We start from the raw sequence: 25,871 nt of genomic DNA on the forward strand, positions 1-25,871 counted from the left end.
ATTTGATATTGCAAATTTAAGAAAAAATATTCTGCTATAAGCTCAGTTAAAAACTTTCAAACCTGGGTTACAAAGGCCACTTAAATACCGCCGGGCAGATTTGTGCAGTTGCAAAATGCCTTCAACTCATATTTAGTTATAACGGTTTGATAGATATGTTAGGAAAAAACAACATGATGATTTGTTTTAGTGTGATTCCTTATGGCAGGAATCTGACCTGTAGTGACAGGTGTTAAAAACTGCTCTAGGCCATGAAAATATATCAAATAAAGCTTGTGATGTTTGACATTGTAAAACAAAGTGGCTTTGTGTTTGCTATGTGCCCTTCTGTTAGTATCTAATTTTATTACAACAATTAAACAGTGAATTCTGTAATTTGCTTTTACAATAATTATGCAAACTGTGGAATAGAGAAGTGTAGACCACTATTACTTGAAATAACGGTAGCCAGCTACTCATAGGATTTATTTCATAATATATATTTCCTTTCATTGGGTCATACCAAGATTCTGAGAGTTTATCTACACTGTAGTTGAGTTCATGATTTTAAAAAATGAAGTAATTCATAAAAATTAATGTATTTTCTAGGCTTAGCTATGAACGCTACATTTTCTTGTTGGGCACAATTTATTATTGTTAATACTGTATCATTATTTTATGCAGAGGGAGCTAGAGCTCCACACAGCTTCTGTTTTCCTGTAAAATTCCTGTCTCAATGCAAATTTCTATTACAATATTTTAATTAAATAGAAGTAAGCCAGATCCTCACCAAGTGTAAACTGGAGAAGCTCCACTGAGGTCAATTGACCAATGCTGATTTACACTAGCTGAGATTGAAGACGCTTGGGTTTAATCATAGAACACACAAGATCAAATGTAATAATTTTCTGGCAGTAACATCACAATGGGTTTTATTCTCCCCTCAAGGTACGTGTGTATTTCCTATCTACGTTGAAGAGTTACACATGTGCTTCAAGAGTGGAATTTAATACATTTACAGCTTCCTAGATTCTCACTGATGACTTTAAACTGAAGGTCAGGTTCTGTCCCTGTGTGTGTGCCAGCAGTTTCCATTGACATGTATATAGTTTAGGGTTCTTAGCATGTAACGTTAGATACTTGACCTAGAGGTATAGGGTTGGCATGTGGTCTAAAATCACCAAAGCATGCATAAGTTTTTAGCAATTTTCCTAGCTATCATAAAAAAGAACTATTTCAAGAAAACTGAGTGTGTGGATTTTGGCATTGGTAAAGCTGCATTGTAATGCTAAATAGATTAAATACTTATATATTTTATTTTACCTTCACAAGATGGTTTATAGTTCCTTGCTCCTGCTTCACAATTGAAAACCATGTATAAAGATGACTGCTTGTTTCTAAGTTAAAATGACAAAGAATTGCATATGTTTTACTGGGGAAATGGCATTGGGCAAGGTATCAAAGGGAACATATTTTAACTAGCTAAGAACCAGCTGCAGCTTTATTACAAATAACTTTTTTAGTTCAGTCTGTTTGAATTGTAAAAGGGAAGCAGGACACTGCTCTTTTGGCAATGGGGTAAGCAAGAGGAGGATCAGGCCCAACATGTATCATTTCAAATAATAGTTATCAACTTAACACTTGTTCCTGTTCACTCCATCACCCAAACTTATCACCTGATTAGTACCCACTGAAGTCAAGGGGAGTCTTTCCACTGACTTGAAAAGGCAGAGAGTGAACACGACTTGCACTTGGGTCTCCATGCCAAAAGAAGCAAATATGGGGCTAGAAAAGGAGGGTGGAAAGATAATGGTGTGAAGAGATTTGATGGAAAGAGAAATCAATGATGGTAAACATAAGTAAAGGGAGAAAGGCTGGTCCCCCAGTCCTGCAATTCATTGTGCACTGTCAGGCTGCTGCACCTGTGCACAGCCATGCTGAGGGAATGGATCTCTGCAGGGAGGCGAGCAGTTTGCCCTCATGCAACAAAGTGCAGAACTGGGGCCAAAATCAGAAAGTTTAATGTATTGAAAAGAGAGGGGGAAAAACCCTGAAAGTTCTTAAAGGAATGAAAATATTTATTATAAAAAAGGCATGGATAATTTAATGGTAGTTTTTAGAAAAATCAAATGTCCGCAGTTCTGGCTGGGGAGGAATTAGTAGCGCCCAGCTCCTTTTGAATGCCCTGAATCCTTTTCATTTTGGTTTTGAAAAGTTGGCAGGTATGTCAAACAGTGGGTTTTTTAGAAATAGTTGTCTCATTGCATATAAACTGGCTATATGACAGAAAAACTATAGCCATCCGTCACCCTAAGTAAAGAGCTTTGTCTGAGACTACAGTTTAATGTCAAGATCCAGTCTGTGACTGCATTTGACAAGAACTTAAACATGCTGCTGGTATCTGTCATGTCATTTCTATCTTTGGGCCAGACTCTTGTGTTTAGAGAATTGACATTGTTCATCCACATGCCACTCCATATACCACTGTTTATTGACATAACACACCAATCCTTTCTATACTTTAATGGCTACAGTGAAGTAGGGAATTAAATGAATAGGAGAAGTTGAGCCAGTTTACTGAGGAAGAAAATAGAAATATGTATACAAGCGATGATTGTACAAAGGCGTAGCTATCACACAAGGCAGTAATTATATGTGGTTCTTTTTGTTTTCATAAAGTTTGTTGCATGGACAATGAATTCATTTAGCTGTAATAGATTCTGTGGTGATGATGTAAAGGTAAAATGCAGTGAATCACTGGATTCACCACTGCACTGCACCTTGTGTAGTCAGTTAAACCTGTGCAAAATGGGCATAAAGTGAGTGGAGGAATCTGATTTGAAGCATTTTATTCCCACTTTCCATGAGAGTAAATAATTACACAAAGTGCAGGGCAGTACAGGCTCAGGACTATGATTTCTAATGTCCAGATCACCCTGTCCTGTGAAGAAAGCTGACCAGATGGGTTTAAGGGAGGGTTTGGACTCTGTGAGGTTTATGTGGTGGGAAGGGTTAGGAGGCTGCAGATCTTAGAGGCTGCAGTCCCTCTGAACCCTATACATTTGTGCGATATATTGTGGAATGGTCTCCCCCTCCCACACAGAGGCAGGAAACATCTTGGATGGATCTCCCTTCCCACCAGGCATCATGGCTCCTCAGAGCCTACCTTTATTTATATGTTAACTAAATGTATTGATTTCTTCTGTCTTAAAGCTGTTAAAAATTAGAAGAGCAAAGTTCTATTTGATAATTTTCTGGGCTTCACAACTTTGTTTTTTATGGGTTTGTAGTAAGAAAATAATGAAATAGAAAGGGTATGTGATTTGTCTGACAAGAGGAATTCCTGAGAGCTACCAACACAAGACTAATTGCAAAATAATTGTCATGAATTATTTTTAGAAGAACTAAATTGTTTACTGCAGGAATATCTATCTTCTGTTTGACACTGGCAAGTTTCCATCTCTGCTTGCAATATGGCCTTTCTGTTGTGCCACGCAAGCTTTGCTGTCATTAGAGAGATGCTAATCTTTATCACAGTTAAAGCTCTATTCTGCAATAACCCTTGGAAGGTAAGTACTGTGTATAGAGTCTGTCTCATCTTCAGTTTGGAAGACCTGACATGCTTATCAACACAACTCAAGCATTCTCTGAGCAGTCATAACAAAGCAATACTTGGAAAAGATTTTAAAGAGAAAATAGGCCAGATCCTCAGGTGCAGTGCAGTGCAGCTGGTTTCTGTCTCATCATGGGTGGACTTTGGCTGTAAGCCCAGTCTAAACAATTGAGGGAGGAGTGCCACACAGCAAGGGGGAGTCTTCACTGCTATGTGGGACTTTTATGCCATACTCCCTCCTTCCTGCTAACATAGCAGGGGAGAGTGGGCATGGGCAGGATATCCCTGTGCCACAACAGTTACAGGCTGTGTTTTCTGCTTTTTGTGGCTGTTAGTCACAACCTACCCTGAGGCTTAAATCCTGTTCTCTTGAAGCTCTAAGTGCTTGGCTAGCCAGGAGATCTGCTGGGTCAGTACTTCTCCCAGGGACCGCTGTTACTGAGGCTTCTATGAAATTCACAACTCCAGGAGAAGTCAATCAGAGTTTCTGGTCATTTAGGACCTCTGGAAAATTGGGTCTTAAGTGTGTCAGAGACATTGCTCTTTGTCCAATTGATAATATATGACACTTGCCAGCAATGCTGATGTGTTTCACAAAATGTTTTGGGGACATCAAAAACATTCATATAAAGAGAGTTTTCAAATGATTAGGGGAGTTGATGGGAAAGTGACTCACATTATAGGACATAACTGGGATTTTCATAAGATATGAGTGTTAGATAAAAGGAAGCTCAGATACATAGGGGCCCAACTCTTTCAGCCCAGGGGATGTCTCTGTGATTCAGCTGAAGAGTTTCAGTTAAACATCTGACTAAATCAGGTTGAGTTGAGAAGATTTGAACGTTAAGTGAGGCCACATTCAAGGTTAAGTGGCCAAAGAGTAAATGTACATAAGTTGTTGTCTTGGTGATGGAGGTGAGGAAGGCTGTGGACAAGGAGAGATCAGCCTGGAAGAACTCCCTTCCCCTTGTGAAAACCACTTCTGCATGTAGAGGGCATGACTTGGTTATGTCATTCAAGTTAGCAGGGTCTGATACTATTTACCTCAGAGTACTGAAGGAGTTAGCTGAAGACATCTCGGAGCCACTGGCAATAATATGTGCAAACTCCTGAATGACAGGACAGGTCCTGGAAGTCTGCAGAAGGGCTAATGTAGTGCCCATCTTTAAAAAGGGGGGGGGGAAGCTGGGGAACTATAGACCAGTCAGCCTGACCTTGATACCTGGGAAGCTATTAGAGCAGTGTATAAAATGTTCAATTTGCAAATACCTGGAGGATGAAGGGATAATCACTAAAAGCAGCATGGATTTATTAAGAACAAATCATGCCAAACCAGATTGATTTCCTTCTTTGACATGGTAACTGGTTTGGTGGGTAGCAGGAATGTGGTGGATATAATATACCTGGACTTCAACAAAGCTTTTGACACCGTCCCACATGACATTCTAATAAGTAAGATGGAGAAATGCGGGCTCGACAGAACTACCATTAAAAGGATACATAATTGGTTAAACAACTGCAAACAAAGAGTAACTATTAATGGAATGATGTCAGATTGGAGGGAGGTCTTAAGTGGGGTTTCACAGGGATGTGTTCTGGGTCCAGTGTTGTTTAACATCTTTGTTAATGACCAGGATATAGGAATAGAGAACAAACTGATCAAATTTTCAAATGATACAAAGGTAGGCAGGGTTGCCAACACTTTGGAGGATCGAGCTAAAATTCAGAGGGATCTTGATAAATTGGAGAACTGTGCTACTGACAACAAAATGAAATTCAACAAAGACAAATGTAAGGTGCTACGCTTAAGGAAGAAAAACTAAATGCACAGACACAGAATGGGAGAAAACTGGCTTGGCAGCAGCACTTCTGAGAAGGATCTGGGAGTTGTGGTGGATCACAGCCTCAAAATGAGTCAGCAATGCGATGCTGTTGCAAAAGCAAATGCAAGTTTAGGTGGCATTAACAGAGGCATAGCATGCAAGTTACAAGAGGTGATATTTCTACTTGGCGTTGTTTAGGCCTCAGCTGGAGTACTGTGTCAAATTTTGGTCACCAATGTATAGAAAGGATGTAGAGAAACTAGAAAGGATCCAGAGGCGAGCAACAAAGATGATCAAAGGGATAGAATGCGAGCCATATGAGCAAAGGCTGAAAGAACTGAGTATGTTTAGTTTGGAAGAGAGGAGATTAAGGGGGGATATGATAGCAGTCTTCAGACACTTGAAAGGTTGCCACAAAAAAAGATGGAGAAAAGTTGTTCTCTCTTGCCACAGCAGGCAGGACAAGAGGCAATGGCTTCAAATTACAGCATAGCAGATTTAGATTAATTCTGATGAAAAACTTCCTAACTGTAAGAACAGTAGGACAATGGAACAGATGCCTTGGGAGGTCGTGGAAGCTCCTTCACTGGAGATTTTTAAAAGGAGGCTGGATAGCCATCTGCCTTGGCTGGTTTAGACACAACAAATCCTGCATCTTGGCCAGGGGTCCCATCTAACACTATGATTCTATGATTTCTAGTCAGGAATGACTTATATCCTGCCCAGTAAAAAACTGAACCCAGGACTGTTGGATTTCTCTCTCACACTTTCTCCATCCTTCAGGGCTCTGTGCTACTTTTTGGAAATATTGGATGTGTGAAAAAAGATGGCAGAGGCTACTATTTCTGATAACATATAGAGAAAACATGGAATCATGAAGGACTGGTGGATTACTTTCAATTGACAATAACTTTCTTCTTTTAAACTCAGGCTAGAAAACTGTTAAGTTAGTGTGCTATCTATTATAAGCCTGGTCAATGGGAATGCTTCAGTCGCTTCTTTTAAAGAATTAATGCAGGCAGTGTACTACTTCTGAGCGTTAATTTATTACCAGGGAACCAAAAGCAATTGCCTTCAAAAAGTTGTGAGAAGCACGCACGCTTCTCAGACTCTCATGGCAATAAAAACAGGTAGTGACACTTGAATGAGAGGGGAAAGTAAAGTGTAGCACGTTGCAGAACTTAATTATGTGGGAACACAACAAGCTATGAAATATGACATATGAAACATAACAATCTGCTTTCCTTATGCGAGACAACATTTTCCTATTGCCAGAATATGTGAAAGGCCAAATATATATTTATGCAATTTATTTCCCCAATAAAATGTCCTCTGCCTTCCACCTGAACATCACATTTCCCCTTTAAAAATATCTACATTGTTTGTAAGGAATGTAACTCCGAAACCTTGCATTTTTGAAGCAACAAATGGGCAACTTAACACTAGCCTTAAGGGGAAATTATTTCCATCATGGGGTAATTCTAGTTAGTTTTATGACAAGTTTTGTTTTGGGAGGGAATATGCAGTGAATGAAAAATTGCAACCAACTGACTACATCTCAACAGCAGCTTTCAAGGGCACTAGAGTAAAGGATAGGAACAAAACAGAACTGAATAGAAATGACATCACAACTCTGTTGGTGTTCATGTTTGATATAGTTTGATACATCAGGCTTGCATAAATCAGCAAAGTACAAATAAAGTATTCAGTTATAACTGAGAATGCAGGCACACTGATTTGTCTGTACCTCTTACTGCATTTGCAATTAAACTCTGCCTTTTTAATAAATAATCGTCAGGTACATTACACATATGCATTCAGATTATTGTATTATGCCATGTCGTGTGAAATGCATTTTTTAATAGGAAAATTGACATAAGGAAACATTCCTGGAATAAGACATATACTTTGTACAGCATTAGATCCTGCACACACACAATCAGTTTCTTCAACAGTGAAAATATTTGTGGCTGGCTATATAATTAAATCATCTGTCCCTGTACCACACTGATTTCATTTCTCTGCAATAGGGCCCTAAAGGAGATGCAGCATTCTCCCCAGAACAAGCAAAACGTGGAGAAAAGGTAACTGCTTCATAATTACAGAGAAATGTTCGCCACATTTTTTTTGTTGAAGTTTGCTTATGTCATCTGTATTGTTGGGTTTAATTATCTTTTAAGTCTAGTGCTATGTAAGTTTCAATTTCTGTTTTCCCATTATTGTTTGTCTCAGAATGGCTGATGTCTATATGGGTGGCTGGATTTTAGTGTTCTGAGATAAAGTAAGCCTCCAGCAACAGTTATGAACCAAAGACAGACATAAAATAACAACACTTAATGGTTCATCTGTAGTTAAATTTTAAATTCTGTATTTCATTTCAGATTTAAGAAACAAAAATTAAAAAGTAAAACTCTATTGGAAGCATTAAATTAAATTCAGTTTGTTAGGACCAATAAATGTGGTACAGTTAAACTGTTGTTTATGTTAACTCCGTCACATCAGCAACAAAATATGAGTATTGAAACCTTATAACATCTTATATCGGTACACAAAGCTAAGTGTGACAATGGTTAAAGGAATATTTTCAACTTAAAAATCACATCTCTACCTGAACTTATTTTACCTTCTGTTATTGCAAAGGATACTTCGTGTTAGAGTAACTGAAACTTTAGAAATAAGCCTTTGTGACCGGAATCCCAGGGGAGCCAGCTGAAGTCACTCAGGATGAACTGCAAAGAATGAGGCAGACAATCCCCAAAGCTGGTGGACATTCCAATGCTTAGATTTACCAAGCCAGCACAAAACCTTCTCTAATACCTTACTGCTTACCCAGAAGTCAACAACACAGTTCCCTTTAAGTAACCCAGCCTCAGGCCTCCACCTAGACACCCAAGCCAGATATGATGAGGATTAGTGAAAATCTTATTCATCACATAAGAAAGTTCTTCCAATCCCAAAGGATCGGACATATTACCTCCCAGGTTAATGAATATTCCAGATCTTACCCAAATACACACTTGCCGCCAATTCCTATTAACTAAACTAAAATGTATTAAAAAAGAAAAAAGAGTGAGTATAGGTTAAAAGATCAGTATACATACAGACATGAGTTCAATTCTTGAGGTTCAGATTCATAGCAGAGATGGTGAGCTTTGTAGATGCAAAGAGTTCTTTTCAAAATAGTTCATAGATTATAGTCCAATGTTTGTATTCAGGGCAGTCCAATCAGAACTGGGATTTCAGTCCTTGTGGCTTCAGCTTCCCCTGCATGAAGCATCAAGCAGATCTGAGATGTCAGGATCCAAGCCATTTTTTATACAGTTTCAGGCCTTCTTTGACAGTTTGGAGTCCCTTGGCGAACAATAGACACTCGTTTCCTAAGCATCGCCGGTAATTATTCACACTGATCAACATAAAGCAATTGCCTGTTTTTCCACCTTTCGCTGGTGATTTGCTGTACATTTCAAAGAGAAATGAATACAGTGATATCCCATGTTTACAATTCATTTAAATATTAAGATGTTCTTTTGATCTCTGAATTAACACAATACAGCATAGACAGGGACTGTTTGATTACGTTGTTGACCACTACCAATATATATGTAAATACACAAAAATACAAATATTATCTCCCCATATGTTTTTAAGGGTTGAATTTGAGTCATTTATCCTGTAGGATGCTTAACCCTTTCTGGTTTCAGAGTAACAGCCGTGTTAGTCTGAATTTGCAAAAAGAAAAGGAGTACTTGTGGCACCTTAGAGACTAACCAATTTCTTTGAGCATAAGCTTTCGTGAGCTACAGCTCACTTCATCAGACGCATCCGGTGAAGTGAGCTGTAGGTCATGAAAGCTTATGCTCGAATAAATTGTTTAGTCTCTAAGGTGCCACAAGTACTCCTTTTCTTTTTGTAACCCTTTCTGGTCATGCATCACAGCCTTTTCTCTGTTTTTCAAAATTTGACAGCCCTCTGTGTATCCGTTTCCCTCTTTCCCATGTCTAGTCAGTTAGGCCTTGATTCCATAGACACTTTAGCACATGTTTAACTTAAAGCACATGAGTTAGGCTCATTTAATTCAGTGGGATTACTCATGTATTTAAAGCTGAGCACATGTATAAATCTTTGTAGTATTAGGGGATCAGGGGCTTAGTTAGCAGATTTCCCCTTTTGTTTAAGTGAGTCTTTCACACCGTAGCAGGAGAGGAAAAATATTTTAAAAAGGAAAATATGATTCTAAACATACAAACTTGTGGTGGAGGGGTCCCGGGAATAGGTATAGTCCCTGAAATGATCTTTAACTTATTTTTTAAAACTTACGAGATTTCAATTTGATGCTGTCTCTTTACAGTATTTTGATGAATTTGCACACAGGCACATTGTCCTGTTTAACACTCACCAATGTCATTGTCTTCTCTCCAAAAAAATGCTAAAACATTCTGTACTTGAAAATAAAGAGCCTGATTCTGATCTCACTTACGCTGGTGTAAATCAGAAGTGACTCTATTTAAATCAGTAGCTACCCTTGTGTACAGCAGGTTTAAGTGACAGAAGAATCAGGTTTCAGAGCAGTAGCCGTGTTAGTCTGTATCAGCAAAAAGAACGAGGAGTATTTGTGGCACCTTAGAGACTAACAAATTTGTCAGTCTCTAAGGTGCCACAAGTACTCCTCATTCTTTTTAGAAGGATCAGATGCAGAGCAAAGCTCTGCTTTGAAAAAAGACTGTAAAAATGACACCTTCTGAGTCAGCAGATCTGCTTCCTGTGCTTATTCAGGATCTTATCTGCTGACTTTAGTGAAAAAATAAGCTTTCCGCCCCTCCTCTTTCTAATCCTCTTGACCCAACACAACTTTGAGAGAATGGTCAGAATTCTATTCCAGTTCGCACAGCATAAACATAATTCTTATCTAAGTTGCAGTTGGCTTGCACAGGTGTGGCTAAGAGCAGAGTTTGGCCCAAAGAATCTTTATGACTTTGGTGATGGTGCCAAGCTAGAAAGAATGCAGCTTGACTTGTTGATTCTAGTTTGAAGCTGAAGGACTGTTAGAAAAACATGTTTTCATTTGCGAATGGAACAAACTGGTTCAAGAAGCAATCAAGAGATGATGACTGTGGACACAACTGCAGCCGTGTCCTATTAACAGTCACTTTTCAGATTTTCACTGCATATTAAGGAATTTAATTGCACTGGGAAAAAATGCAGCCACTGTTATGTAACCTTGGGGAAGCTAAGGCAGCAGAAGTCCCATCCCAGAAATACTGTGTCTTCATCACTGCTTTAGTCACAAAGGATCTTTCAGCCCTATTCTGCTATATTCATTAAGAACTCTCTTAATGCTAAGAAATCAAAGATTCTGTCCTCCACTTCACCTTAAAGTGGATTCCAAGAGTAAGCTCCTATAGTTAAATTAGTTGGTTACTTTGTCTTTCCAGAATGATTTTCAGATAAAAATACAGCATGGTTCTTTATGGAAGCTATGGCTTGGAGGTTTATGAGTACAGTTTACTTTTGAATTGCACACCTACTAATTATGGCTAACGCTTTAAAACCAAAGTGCTCATATTGAGAGTTTAATTAGAATGCTTATTTCATAATGTATATTTAGAGTTCCATTTTAAAGAGCTGCCTGTCAAAGACAGAGCTAAATTCAGAAGTGAGACTACGTGTGTTTAGAGATCAATTAATTTGGTGAAATGTGTATACCTCCATTTGGTCCTTCCACTTGCATGTTACACAAATGTAGGCCTGGTCTACATTTAAAATTTAGGTCAACATAGCAATGGCATTCCAGAGTGTGAAAAATTCAAAAACCCTGAGCACCATAGCTATGCCAGCCTAAGCCCTGATGTAGATGCTGCTAGGTTGATGGAAGAATACTTCCGTCAGCTTACTGACTGTTGCTCAGGGAGGTGTTCCTGCAGTGATGGAAACCCCCCTTTTGTTGCTTTAGGCTGCAACTGCACTGTGGGGTTACAGTGTCATAGCTACAGCACAGTCTAAATGTACACAGCCTACAATACCTCTGACTTTGGCCCATCGTGCTGAATGAAAAAATTTGCCAGTTCACTGTTTCCAAACAGATTTAATGACATTTACATTTAGAAAATATTTGGAATACTTCCCCCAGAAAACCTTGTTGTTTCATTTGTTACTTGCAGGTTTGTATGGAAACTAAATGTGGCAGCCATTTTTTTTTCCAGTGCAAGAAACATGTAACATTGGGGAAATGGATCTGATATGAACAAATTGAATGTTGAGAAATAATTAAAAACTACTCACTTGGAGTGAAATTCACCTCTGGGCAAAGGCCACACAAAGACCCATGTAACCACTTCAGTCCGACTTAAGCTGGCTAAAATGTAGATATTCTGAGATCCTGAAATAAATGTTGTTGTTGTTGTTGAGTCTATTCCATTTTAAATGTCCAGGGATAAAGAGAATTTACTGCTTCCCAGGTGTTGAAGTCTTTTCAAATATTATAATAAAATGAAATGATTCTACCTTACTGTGTTGTACAGGGTGACCCAGGTCCAAGAGGCTTACTTGGCCCTCCTGGTATCAAAGGTCAGAAGGTAAGATTTTTTTTTTTTAAATTTTTGTATTCAGCTCTCGAGTGTAAGTCCACGGGAAATCCGTGGGGGGGAGGGGGGTCTGCATAATCGGGGCTCTCCAAGTTTGAGCTGCATAGTCTGTCTTTGGAAATTTCTTACCATTTGAAATTTACAATGATCAGCTATCAAAACCCAACAGGCAGGACTGAATCTGAGCCACAGATCATATACTGCATGTGCCTCTTTTTCAGGATGGGCCCAGTCTGGAAAATAACAGATTCTCCCAAGCTGTGCAAGTTACAGAGCTCAATAACAAGCCAATCTGTGTAGGAGAAAGGTCAACCTAAACCACAAGAAGCCCCACCATCCTCTTTCCATTGCCCCACACCTACTTCAAAAGTTCCAGCTTTAATATCAGGAAGTGGATGGGAAGTCAGCAGGCAGTATTCCCTGTTAGCCAGTAGTGGAAGCATAGCTGAAATGCACATCCATGTCAGCCTGTTCACCTTCCTATGTAAGCAATACTTCCAGGTTCAGTGCACACTCTGCTACTGGCAAAAGACGATGGTAATGCTGAAATCTTCCCTTTCACTGCTTGTCTGATCTAGGTAGGGCCAGTATGAAACCTGTCCGAAACTCAGGAGCCTTGATCTAAGTGAGGCTATGGTACATGTACTGCTTCTGTCCATACTGTGGATAAGTATAAGACTTCGGTCCCTATGTGGTCCATCCAGAGCCTTTCCTGAGTACTAAATTAATTTAAAATGTAGTGAGCACAATGTAAATTAGAAGTTTTTTATGGTCACTCCCAAATGGTGCGCTACTCTGAAAAGCTTGCTATGTTTCTGCTCTGGTATCATGAGCTCCTTTGAGCTTCAATAAATATACTCCTGCCTGGAAGACATTGATATTTTAAATGAGTGAATCCCACTTTATTCTCAGTTTCAGGACTGGCCACCTCTTTTCTATTCATTAATTCGTTTACCGAATCATGTGTTAATTCATTCAGTGTTAGCAATGGAGCTCAGTCTTTCAGCACCACAAAATTGGATGTTTTTCAAAGATGTGTGTCAGAGCAGCTAAAACTCTTGCCTTGAAGCCAAGTGAAATAAGTTTAGATTTTGGAAGCCACCTAATATTCACATAATTATTTCTTCACTAGGAGAAATGTCAAAGTACTCTAAGAAATAAAAACCCCATACTCCATTTAAGAAACTACCCAGGCCTTAACAGTCCATTAACGTGGGACAGCATGAGGCAAACAAAGAAGTATTCAGGAAAGGGGACAAAAGGGATGCCAAGATTGTAGGAGTGGAGTGAGTTATAGGGAGAGTACATAGACATAAAGCTGGAGAAGAAGGGTGGAATGAATATATAAATTATTTTGAAAACCACAAAAATATTGTTTAATTGGGTTCAGTAATGGATAGGAAGTTAGAAGCCTTGTCTATACAGGGCCACTCAGGGAAAATTAATGTGAATTAACTAAAGATGTGAATTTAAAGTGGATTAGTTAAACTTCATTAAACCCCTGTATGGACAGTCTCATTCAGAATTAAAGTGGCCTACGTCTGATTTGGTTTAATTCACTTTTCTTGTGTTGACCAAAAGCATAAATTTACTCTTTGTAACCCAAAAAAGGAAGATGTTGCAAAATTAGTTTAAAAGCTCCTAGGAAATGTATTTCACTTGTCCACAAACTTTCTGGGATTTATCAAAATTAACCCAATTTTAAAGGTCTGACTAAAATGTTCATTTCTTATGTGGGGAAATTCCTTCCAGCAGCATCTGTTCTTATCCAAGTCAGAGATTTATCTGGTAGCCTGCTTATTATCACCAATTGTCACCAGCAGAGCTGTGGCATCTTCTGAGTCCCAAAACATATACTGCTTTACTATATTATCAGGTTCACAGTTTTGCTTGGACAAGCAAAGCAGTTTCTACTTAATTTTCAATAAAATCATGTTAAGCTATGTCTACAATACAAGCTAGGGGTGATGGTGTTCATCTGATTATTGGCACTTTTACTCTTTGTTTCCACCTCATGTAGAGAGTAGACACTAACTGGAACCACATTTCAGAAAACTCCAGTCTGATCTAATCTTGTAAAATCACTGAGTCCATGAATTATGTTACACCTGTAAATACTAAAAAGTATTTTATGCTTGATGTTTAATGGACCTAAGTCCAAGCTTTGCAGTTTTAAGATGCTTGATCTTTCCATATCATTACCAGATATACCCAAGATTTTGAACGCGTTTTCAGACTTCAGTTGAGTTGGTAGCTTGTTTTCATTTTGGAAACTCATTCAGTGTGTGCAAATTGTGCAATAATCCAGTTAGGAAAACAGGGGAATCCTTGGGGGAAAAAAACAAACATTCTCTTTTGTTACTTTATATTTGATTTTGTTAAATGCTGTTGGGGAACTGCTGAGGTGTGTATAAATGAGTAACATAATTCCTTTATCACCTAACTGTAAAGAAGACAAAAAAATCCATAAATTCATTGCTTCCTAAGTCCTATTTGATTTTGGCAGCTGGCTCTGATTTTTATCTTCCTGTAGATGGATCTTCAGTAAAATGATCAGCATTTAAACTGTGACATAAGTTTTAATGTGGAGTAGCTCTTGCACTATTTCAGGTCTCCCTTTTAGGTAGAATAATACCAATTTATTTATGCCCATTTCTTGGTAAATGCCCTTTTTCTCATTGACCTTCATTGTTTTCCTGAAGGATTCGTAAGCTGACACTTTCAAAGGAGCACAGGAGATTTGAATAGTCATTTTCCCTTAATTTTAATGGTGGAATTGAATATTTCATTGGTAACATGCTGGCTGCATAATGCCTACTACTGCCCTCTCCTGGGCATAATTAGACCTGCTCAAAGTTGTGGATAAAACAATAGGATTTTTTTCATCAAAATTTGTCTGATTTGGAACTTTTGTGAAATTTTGTGCAGTACTTATGCAATAGTGTGCACTGTTACAATGATTGTGAAAATGTTGGGGTCTACATTCATATTACATTTTTAATTTTTGAATGAAGATGGTTTGTGATTAGTCATGTGCTATTTGCTCTTGGTTTTGGTTTCCTGAATGTCGGGATTTAGCACAGATGGGGAAGAGGTTAGTAGAAATGAGAGACTGCATTAGTAGAGTTTCCTTGAGAGATCTCTTTTAAAAATGCTGCACTATTCTATGGTAATCCTGTACGGTACCCACCATCTGTGCATGTGTGTCCTTGTCTTAATAGTTTATTGTGTTGCCATTGACTACATATTTCTACTGCTTGCAACATGTTTATTTTGCAGGGCCAATTTTTGCCCAACTACACCTTTGCAAATCCAGAGTATCTCTAATGAGGTCAGAATGACAGGTTTCAGAGTAGCAGCCGTGTTAGTCTGTATCCGCAAAAAGAAAAGGAGTACTTGTGGTACCTTAGAGACTAACCAATTTATTAGAGCATGAGCTTTCATGAGCTACAGCTCACTTCATCGTTACTTCATGGTCTCCAAATTTATACTTGTGTGAACAAGAACAGAGTATTGTATCGTTGTCAGTCCTCTGAGGTCTGGTATGTTTGTTTGAAGCATCCATACAAAAAAGAGGAGCAGTAGCAAGAGAAAAGGAGTACTTGTGGCACCTTAGAGACTAACCAATTTATTTGAGCATAAGCTTTCGTGAGCTACAGCTCACTTCATCGGATGCATACTGTGGAAATTGTAGAAGATCTTTTTATATACACAGAAAGCATGAAAAAATACCTCCTCCCACCCCACTCTCCTGCTGGTAATAGCTTATCTAAAGTGATCACTCTCCTTACAATGTGTATGATAATCAAGTTGAGCCATTTCCAGCACAAATCCAGGTTTTCTCACACACACCCCCCACACAAACCCACTCTCCTGCTGGTAATAGCTTATCTAAAGTGACCACTCTCCTTACAACGTGTATGATAATCAAGGTGGACCATTTCCAGCACAAATCCAGGGACGTCAAGAACGTCGGGGGGGGGTAGGAAAAAACAAGGGGAAATAGGTTACCTTGCATAATGACTTAGCCACTCCCAGTCTCTATTCAAGCCTATGTTAATTGTATCCAATTTGCAAATGAATTCCAATTCAACAGTTTCTCCCTGGAGTCTGGATTTGAAGTTTTTTTGTTGTAATATAGCAACTTTCATGTCTGTAATCGCGTGACCAGAGAGACTGAAGTGTTCTCCGACTGGTTTATGAATGTTATAATTCTTGACATCTGATTTGTGTCCATTTATTCTTTTACGTAGAGACTGTCATGTCTGTAATCACGTGACCAGAGAGACTGAAGTGTCCGACTGGACAGTCTCTACGTTATTATTACCAGCAGGAGAGTGGGTTTGTGTGGGGGGTGTGTGTGAGAAAACCTGGATTTGTGCTGGAAATGGCCCAACTTGATTATCATACACATTGTAAGGAGAGTGATCACTTTAGATAAGCTATTACCAGCAGGAGAGTGGGGTGGGAGGAGGTATTTTTTCATGCTTTCTGTGTATATAAAAAGATCTTCTACACTTTCCACAGTATGCATCCGATGAAGTGAGCTGTAGCTCACGAAAGCTTATGCTCAAATAAATTGGTTAGTCTCTAAGGTGCCACAAGTACTCCTTTTCTTTTTGCGAATACAGACTAACACGGCTGTTACTCTGAAACCTGTCAGTAGCAGGAGAGTTCATAATATGTTGGTGAACAAATAATAAATATCTGTGGAAATTTCCACATTTCTATGGTAGTGAATGGCTGAGTTTATTTCACAAAGAGTGTTATTTTCCTAGATAAGAATGAAGTTTGATTAAATGAGAGAAATTCTTCCATTGATTTCAAAGGGATAAGCACTCTCCATTGAACGCTGTTTTAGATAAGTTTTGACATATGTTTAAAATATAATACGTTGATATCTCATAAATGTACTTTTGCCTTAAACTGGCTTTATTTTTTACCAAGAAGATATGGTCTGGGATTTACATGTGAAGATAAATAATGTGGATCACCTCTCCCTAAGTAGAGGCACGTTTTCTGCTACCTAAGTATCTTGTCCTTCAGCGTCTGGGCTAGGCAGGGAAGAAAGGGAGAGGCTTCTTTCTTCATTATAACAACTCTAAAACTTTCATTGAAACTTGCTATGGCATTCATGTAAATTAGCTTTTGATTGCTCCTCCCTGTTAGATACACTGGACCTGATCTTTACTCTCGTACACCAGTTATAAATCAGGATCAACACCATTAAAGCTAACAGAATTACATTAGTGTAAAAGTGGTGTGACAGCAATATTAGGCCCGCTGCCCTTCTCAGATTCTTTGTTGGTTCCACGTTAGAGTGAAGGTCTGGTTGCAGCAGTAATATAAAGAGCAAGATACTTACCTTTCAGATTAGTTCCAGGGCTTGTCAGCACTGCAGAGCCTTTGCTGGTAGAGCTGTGCCGGCATGGCTATACTGGCAAAGCACCTTAGTAGAGAGACAGTGTATGTCGGCAAAAGGAGTTCTTCTGCCAGCATAGCTGCATCACCTCCCCAAATGACATTAGTTATGTGACAAAAGCATTCTTCTGTTTAGATAGTTGCATCTACACTGCGGGGTTTTGCAGGCATAGCTATGTCGGCTGGAGGTATGATTATTTTTTAATGCTCCAAGGCGACGTAGGTAGGCAAAACTTTAGTGTAGACTAAGCCTTAGATTAACTGTGGAGTTAGACCACAAAGAGAGGAGACCCCTCCTTTCAACCTCTTTCCCATCTCCTGCAAAGCATGTGAAGGGGAAAGGCTCCCATATGAGCACTCGTTCTCAGGGTGTATGTTATTGCTGTACAAAATGTACATCTAACTATCAAATGTAGCAAACAAACAGACAAAAGATTTCAAACCAAACTTCATTGCCACCTAAAAACATTATTGCTTTCCTCATTGATATCAGTGAGCAAGGAACTCTTTCCATCTCAGTTAATTGAGTTTCCTGCCTGATCAGGGAAGAGAGAAGCTTCTATGGATTCAGTGTTGGATATTGTCGTAAAATACCACATTAGCTTGTTAAAGTAGACACTCCCATTGTTTTCGATACAGGATTGTAGGTTTCTGAAATTTTGAGTAATCATGGGCATTTTCCTTTAATAAGTCCTATGAACGGAAGCATGATAACAGCATTATTTTAGTAGTTAGACATGAAATAAGACCTCCTACATGTAGAATGTGCCTGGAAAATCCATGCAGGAGTGTTCAGAGGTATTGAAAAGCAACTATTTGGAGGCAATGTGATGCTTGGGCCCATGATAGAATCCTTAGAACAGCCTCATCCATTGGAGACACAAAGACCGACTCTCCCCAGGCACCAGGACTTCAGTGCAGTTACTCCTGATTTATACCAATGAGATGAGACACAGGCCTATTTTCTTAAAGGAAGTAAATCTTTATTTTTACCCTTGAAATATTGAATCCTGGGAGTTTGAGAATCTAAGGGCTTCACTACCCACTACAGGGGTATCAATTCCAGTGTGCACTAGAATGTTTCACACTAACTGGCCCATGTGGATCCTGCTCGAGTTCACTAAAAGTTCTCTAGTGCATGTTACAATAGTGCTATTTGAAAAGGGCCTACATTAATGTGCACTAGGGAGCTTTTAGTGCATGTCAGCAGGGTCCACACAGGCCAGTTAGTGCACAACTCAGTAGCACACATTAGAACGAACACCCCTCTTGTGAGACTAATGCACTGTGTAGCCCTGACACCAGGCTGGTGTAAAAAAACAAAACAAAAACCCAGGGCTGGAGTGAGGGTGAAGCCTTCTGTTATTATAATACTACAGGTAGCACGTGCTAGCCAGAGACTCTGATTTATATTATTTACATGCCTCACAGACAAGAAACGCTGGATCTACAAAGAAGCCAAACACATTTCTAATCTGAGGGTGCATGGAGACCAAATAAGTGTTTCAAAATTGTGTCAGATGGTGAAAATGTGGAGTTGATGAGTACGTTGTGTCTTGTGGTGTTTGTGGGTTATGTGTTATGGGTCTGATCCAGCCTCAGAAGAGGACAGCAGGATTGCAGTCATGAGAGAATAGCAAGAATGGGATGAGCTTATTTTCTTTACATTTTTGTTCCCGTCATCATGCTGACATAGGATTAATTTTATGCCACTTTTGGTCCATACAGTATTTGTCATAGAGGAATAAGAATGGTATTGTGTCATGTATGTCATTCATCTATATTGCTGCATTGTTCTTTGACCTTCTCAACATTTTGGAAAACAACTGTCCAGCTGTTTCAGCTTTTCCATTTATGTGTTGATTTGTGTCCAGTTTTTAATATTGATTTAGATCTAAATGCTGGTATTAGTTCTATTTGCAAAGCAGTTCTTCATTCCCATGGCACCCATGGCAAAGGTTTCTGTAAAAACGCCTACAGTCGTATAGCTCGTTGTGCTCACCACGTGCCCACAGTGGCTTTTTTCAACTCTTCTTTGGCACTGTTCAGAGAAGACCAAATCCTCCTGCATTCCTGTAATTACCTGCCCATTCCTCTGTCTCTCTTGGGAGGCTGCTGTAACCAGCCAGCAACTGCCCCAACCCTGTGCTACTGGAATTTCTACGGAAACAATGGAAAACACTGCTGGGCTCCCAATGTTGTTGTTGTTTAATATTTATATTGATATAATGTTAAGAGGCCTTAGCAAGGTTGAGGCTCCATTGTGCTAGGCACTGTACAAACATATAGTAAATAACAGCCCCTTAAACGTGGCCCCTTACGAAGACGAGGCTACGTTACTCCATTAGGCAGTAGACTCCTTTCTCTCTCAGAGACCAAAGCACTCTTGTCACTCTGAGTGCCAATAACATGCCCACAAAGTGGGTGTGCTGGTGTAACCAGGAGCTCAAGCCCTTCCATTTCTGTTTTTGCCTTTGAAGTCCAAATGTGAGCGTCTTCATTAGAATTTGGGGAGTATCTTATCCTCCAATCAACCTACAGATATTATTAGCTTTTCTTTTTACACATACTTTCCTTTTAGCTCAAAACAAACGTAGTTCCCTTTTTTCCTAGTCCAGATATTAAAACATTTGAACATTTCCTCTGTAAGCACCTATTCTAAAAGATCCTTTAAAACCAAGATGTAGGGTTGTTCTCAAAAATGCTTAAACCACTTAGGACCCAAATCCCTCTGAAAGTCTATTAGTGGGACTTTGGCTCCTAAATAACTTATGTCTTTTTAAGGTGCTTTTGAAAATTTTACACATAATTCCTAAGAAAGTGTTACTGCTTTGCCCTCCAGGTTTGCATTGCAGTCATTAATCATGCTTTTGTCTTTAATTTAAATTTAATGATCTTACCAACAGCATTTCTAAAGCATGCCTTGGCATGTTAATTAGGCAGTCCCTCTCAGCCCGTTTGTCCAAGACCCGCTCTCCCATACCTATGCCACAGACTAGTGGGTCTCTTGCTAGTGCTCTAAAAATAGCTGTGTAGACTATTTTTTGCCACTTTTGAACTTGCAGCCGGGTCCAGCTGGAGCTCAGGGTTAGTCTTCACTGTGGGGAGGTCAATGCTGCTGCAATTGATGCAGCAGGGATAAATTTAGTGGGTCTAGTGAAGACCCACTAAATCAATGGCAGAGCACTCTCCGGTCAACCCCGGTATTCCAGTTCCCCAAGAAGATTTAGGGAAATCGACCAGAGTGTCTCCTGTCAACACAGCGCAGTGAAGACACCAGGATAAGTTGACCATAGCTACATTGACTCCAGCTACGTTATTCACATAACTGAAGTAGCGTAACTTAGGTCAACTTATCCCCACAGTCTAAACAAGCCCTTGGGCTCTGAGGCCTGGAAAGGGGGTGGAAGTGCAACTTCAAAGCTCTGTCTACACAGCTATCTTTAGAGCACTAGCATGAGGCCCATTAACCTGAGTCTGTTGACTTGGGCTGGGAGGCTTGCTTCTGTGGACTGTGTAGACACACTCAGATGTATGGTTGAAATACGCTCTGCAGCTTGTGATTTGCAGATGATTGTTGTTTGCGTCTGCTTTACTGTAATATCTAAACTTTAAAGCAAGTTAGCAATGCTGTGTGAGTGTTTAGCAAGATGTAAGGGAATACCTGCAACACTGGTTTGGAGAAAATGGAGCCTCTAGGTTTTTTAATGAGCACGTCCTTGGGACTAACGTTATTTCCCAAGCAACTGTATAATGCTAAAATTGCAAAGTTTGAAGCTTAACAGATATGATTCTTTTTCATTATTTAAAACTATTACTGAACAAAATTACTCCTCTTTTATAATTTCATGTTAGGTAATGCCGTTTAGTTTGTTGTAGCAAAGCTCTTGGCATGGTGTAGAAACCAAACCGAAACTTGAGGCACCAGATGAAATCTTGGCAATATTGAAATCATGGACAGAACTCCTCTTGACTTCGACATGGCCAGGATTTCACCCACCATCTGTACAGGCAAACCATCATCATCATAATGCTCAATATAAAGAGGGGAAATGGTAAACTTTGATGATTTAAAGATGCCAGGATAATCTGGAAGACTTTCTTTAGTGTCAGGAAGGTGGTAGTTTCATTTACTTGTGCAAAACTATCATCATAATATGGAGTATTAAAAAAAATAAAGTCCATATAAGAGAAATCTTTTGTTTTCTTACAGTTATCTTTTCCTAGAGAGCTTCTTGGAACTCTTTGCAATGACCTTCTTGTTATGCTTAACTCCGTTGAACTGGCTCATTCAGAGATAGTGTTATGACAAGGACTTGGAATAGGGAAACAGTCTGGACTAAATCCAGCTTTGCAATAATTACAAGCTGATTGTTGCTAAAGGCATTTTGTCTACGTGTTATTTAAGCTTACACAAATCTGGGACTACTAGTGCAAGTTTAGCAGGCATAGCTAGAAATCATCTATGCTAAGCTAAGTTTCTCTTTCTCCCTCCTCCCGCATCAGCTACTGAAATTAAGCCATGTGGATGTCACAGAGAAAGAGAGATTGCAAAATTGTTCTTTGCTGAAGAAAAATATAAAGTGGGGAGGGGGAAATCAAGACCCCCCAAAGCTGCATCTTGCATATCTGAATGTATTCATTACAGCACCTGTTTATCTCTTCTACCTGCAGGGTCACAAAGGCTATCCAGGGCCACCAGGTCCACAAGGCGAGCAAGTGAGTGGTGAACGCACTGTAACAGTTGATACACATTGTACAAAGCATGTTAAGTACAATTAAGGATAATGACTTTAAATGTGTATATCAAATAATTTCTTTCAATTGCTGACTGGTTGAAGAAATACTCAATAGATTTCATTCTTGACCAGGTACTTAGTTGCCATGGAGATGGGTATGGTTTAAGGGCCTAGATAAAACATAATAGACGAACTTGTTTTCTCCAACTAGGCTGGTGGCATGGCAGAAATGTGTTTTGTAATGTTTTAGGAGGCAATTCAGTCTCTTTCAAAACCTTACTGACTGAGACTTGACAATGCATGCTTAATTTCTGGATGGGGAGATGGGAAGGGATTGTGTGTTGCTTTCTTAAAGTATCCTTCATGTGAGTTTCAGAGGTAGATACTTGTTACTCCTCCCTAAAGATAAGGGGCCATGGCTGTCATCTGTAATAACCTTGGAACAGGAGTCAAGTTTTTCTCTGAATACAATGCAAGATCAGGTATCAAGATCAGTACTGCATACAGTACTGAATGCACTGTCAATGCTGAATGAATAATCATGACCTAACGATAGTAGTGACCAGAGGAGAAGTCAAAAACAAAAAGTAAAAAAATAGATTTTACCTGTTCAAAACTTTAACTGAGCTCTACTCCAAGAAACCAAATGAAGTGAGGGCAGTCGTTATAGTTCAGTCCCTTGGCCTCTGGCATCTTTCTGCAAGAGAATTAATTATCAGAGTTGTTCAGAAGAACAGCATTGTTAGCTGCAGGACCTGAGAACCAATGAAGGAGCTGGTGAAAAGTGATTAACGAGTAATGAAAACAAGAGGGTAACTGTGTGTGTGTGTGTGTGTGAGAGAGAGAGAGAGAGAGAGAGAGAGAAAGATTGAGATTGACATCAGAGGAATAATTTTGGCACTAAATATGCAAGTGTGTGAATTCTCTTGAATATAATCTGATACATTAGACCTCAATGTGAAATTACTGTTTGCCCAGCAGTACTGAAGACCATCTGACCTCATCTCAACAAACCCATACTATTGTTATAAATAATTATTATTCATAGTCTGTTATATTATTTTGGAAATATTTAAAACTCATTTATAAAAATTTGGGAAAATACTTTTGTTCCACAGCCTGTTCTGACTGCTCCTATTTTAAGGACTGTGACAAGGAGAAACGTAATTGTAGAGGATGGCCTGGAAAGAGTCAGGACAATGATAGTCATTTTGCATGTCAGTAGCAACAGACTTTGTGAAGTTCAAAGTATCCACTTGTTGGCTGGAATTTCCATAAACCTCTAAACAAAGAAAAAAGTTACTGTAAATATATCAAATGTGGAATTACTTGAGAGTGAAGCACAACTGGGAGTGCAAGCAAGGTTTTTAAAAAGAACAAAGAGTAAATTAAAATGATTTGTTGCTCTTTGGGTTTTTTGTCTTGATTTGCACTTGGAATTTTTGAGACCTGATTCAGCCAAAAATATCCACAGCCCTCTGAATTGTTTCAAGCTTTAGGAGACCCTGGATCCTGGTTCCATGGCAGACCAGCCTATTCAGGGAATAATCAACCTCCCATATATGCCAAGAGGATAAAAGAAATCATGGAAAGCAGAACCAACTTGGAGGCACGGCACTTATGCAAAATAACTTTTGCTTCCCACATTCATGACTTCGGATGCCTGGGATTATTTTTCCTCACTCAAACCAGCTGCATGTAGCTCATGGAGGAAGTCCTGATCTTGCATTAGTGTGGCTCCCACATGACAATGGGTGGAAAGGTTGGACAATCTCTAAGCCTTCCCTAGGGACTTGGTTTGTTTAAACATAAAATTAGCTAAGGAGAGACAGGGGTGGAGGGAAATATGGTGACATTCTAACTTCTTACCTCCTTCTCATTCCAAATCTTAGTAGTGGCTTTTGAGGAGGAGCTGATCATTGGAGAATCCCAAGGGGCTTCACTTCCTCCATCACCTGTGCCATGATTTTCTTCTCTTTCAATATTTTTGGCCAGTGGCACCTTTTGGTTTTCTTCCTGGTTGACATCAAAAATGGACCTCCTAAGGGCCCTGCGGTCCAGAAATGTTGGGCCAAATCAGCTTCTCTAATGGATAAACTGCAGGAGTGGGTATTGGGTCAGGAAAATTACGTGAATTTCCCGAGACAGAGGTTAGTCTAGATTGGCTGATATTGCCATGAACACCAATCCTGGAGGCCAGGCCTAGATGCTCAGGTCCCTGGCATTGCAAAATAGAAATGCCAGGGCTTCATTTAGCAACGGCTACCCATGGAATCCCCAATGAGGTGGGTTCATACAGGGCATGGGAAATATGGCGAAGCTATTGCAGCCTCTTTATATCTCTTCTTTAGTGGATTCTCCAAGGTGTTTGGGCTTCTGATGCATGTCTTTTGCAGCACCAGCAAGGACCTTCCCCAGTAATGGTTTCCCCACCCAATGAAGGATGCTCTGGATGGCTGGTGGAGGCAGGGTATAGTTGACCCCTTTGTTTAGATTGGGCAGATTCAGGTGTGGACAGTCATCCCTGGGCTCGGATTCTGTGTGCGTGATCCCCTCTTGTTTTCAGATTTCACATAGGGCATTGCAAATAATGAAACTTGTGTGTTTAAGGGAAAAATAACCCAGATAAACAAGAACTCTGAAGATAGATTTTACCATGTCATTGTAAGTAACTTTTTAGGTGTGTGGATCTAAAAGAATTTTTGAAATACCAAGGCTAGGTTTTGAAAAGCGACAGAGGCTTTCATTTCATAACATGGAATCCAGGGAGTTAAGAACAATGCATTTTCAATTGTGGGTGGCATGAATTAAGTATTTTGAAGCAGTAAAGCAAATTAGAGCCTCAGTCTCAATGTGAGTTTGTGCTACCTTTCAATACATTTGGAAGAGGTTAGAAGGTAAGTTTTGCCGTATGTTTAAATGTTTTGCTTAATTTCAGATTAATTTATTTTATACGATGATGATGATATATTTTCTATCCAAAATAAATAACACAATGTACCTTGCAGATATTGTGAGAGTCTCCTGCCTTTCTTATGCTTTTATATACTATATCTGACTATCAACAGTGGGTCAAGATGGTAACTCCTGGTTTATTGTTAATTATTCATTTTTATTTATGAAAGACATTTTAAATGTTTCAGAGGTTTCTTATTCTCTGTAATGTGATATAATGACTGGGAAATTGTTGATATCAGAGAACCTGTCTCTCTGTTGACAATGCCTTGGACTGGTTCATTTGTTTGAAATTTTTTAGTGAACTTACTATTCCCTAAATTGAAGGACTAACAGGATCAGATACAGTTTAAGTGTCACCACTCAGCTAATGAAGTGCACTCCCATCCTAACTATCTTCATCACATCTCCTCTAGTTCTGGACCTTGCTTGAGTAAAGGTTGCTCACCAAACAGGTGTCCAGTTCTTCAACAATGAACTTTACCACCTGGCACCCAAGAACTTGCCCATTTCAGAAAAGCAGAATTTTCTTAAAATAAACAATCAAATACACAGAATTATTCGGGGGGAAAACACTTTTGGATTTGATTAGAGAAGGAAGAGGGGGAAAAGGAAGAGTTTACTGTACCCATTATTAATCCACTGTTACTCTAACCTTATCCTAGCATACCCACATTGACACCAATATAAGGAAATTCAGATATACAAGGACATTCCGATTCTTCTTACATTTGTTCCATAAAAGTAAAAATTTTAATAA

General features: G+C 39.2%; 1 protein-coding gene across 10 annotated transcripts in view; it reads left to right on the forward strand.

Annotated features, from left to right (window-relative positions):
* The window catches only part of COL24A1 (collagen type XXIV alpha 1 chain), a 241,328-nt gene that overhangs the window by 45,511 nt on the left and 169,946 nt on the right, over positions 1 to 25,871 (forward strand). For all 10 annotated transcript variants that reach the window (XR_012160423.1, XR_012160422.1, XM_073357181.1 and 7 more), the window contains exons 6-8: positions 7,446 to 7,499; positions 11,934 to 11,987; positions 22,092 to 22,136. Coding sequence is in view for 8 of the 10 variants with exons in the window: in XM_073357181.1 (XP_073213282.1) it covers positions 7,446 to 7,499; positions 11,934 to 11,987; positions 22,092 to 22,136 (153 nt within the window). In the remaining 2 variants the exon portion in view is untranslated. The remainder of the gene's footprint in view (positions 1 to 7,445; positions 7,500 to 11,933; positions 11,988 to 22,091; positions 22,137 to 25,871) is intronic.

This window comes from Lepidochelys kempii, chromosome 8 (genome assembly GCF_965140265.1).
Source record: "Lepidochelys kempii isolate rLepKem1 chromosome 8, rLepKem1.hap2, whole genome shotgun sequence".
Taxonomy (NCBI): domain Eukaryota; kingdom Metazoa; phylum Chordata; order Testudines; family Cheloniidae; genus Lepidochelys; species Lepidochelys kempii.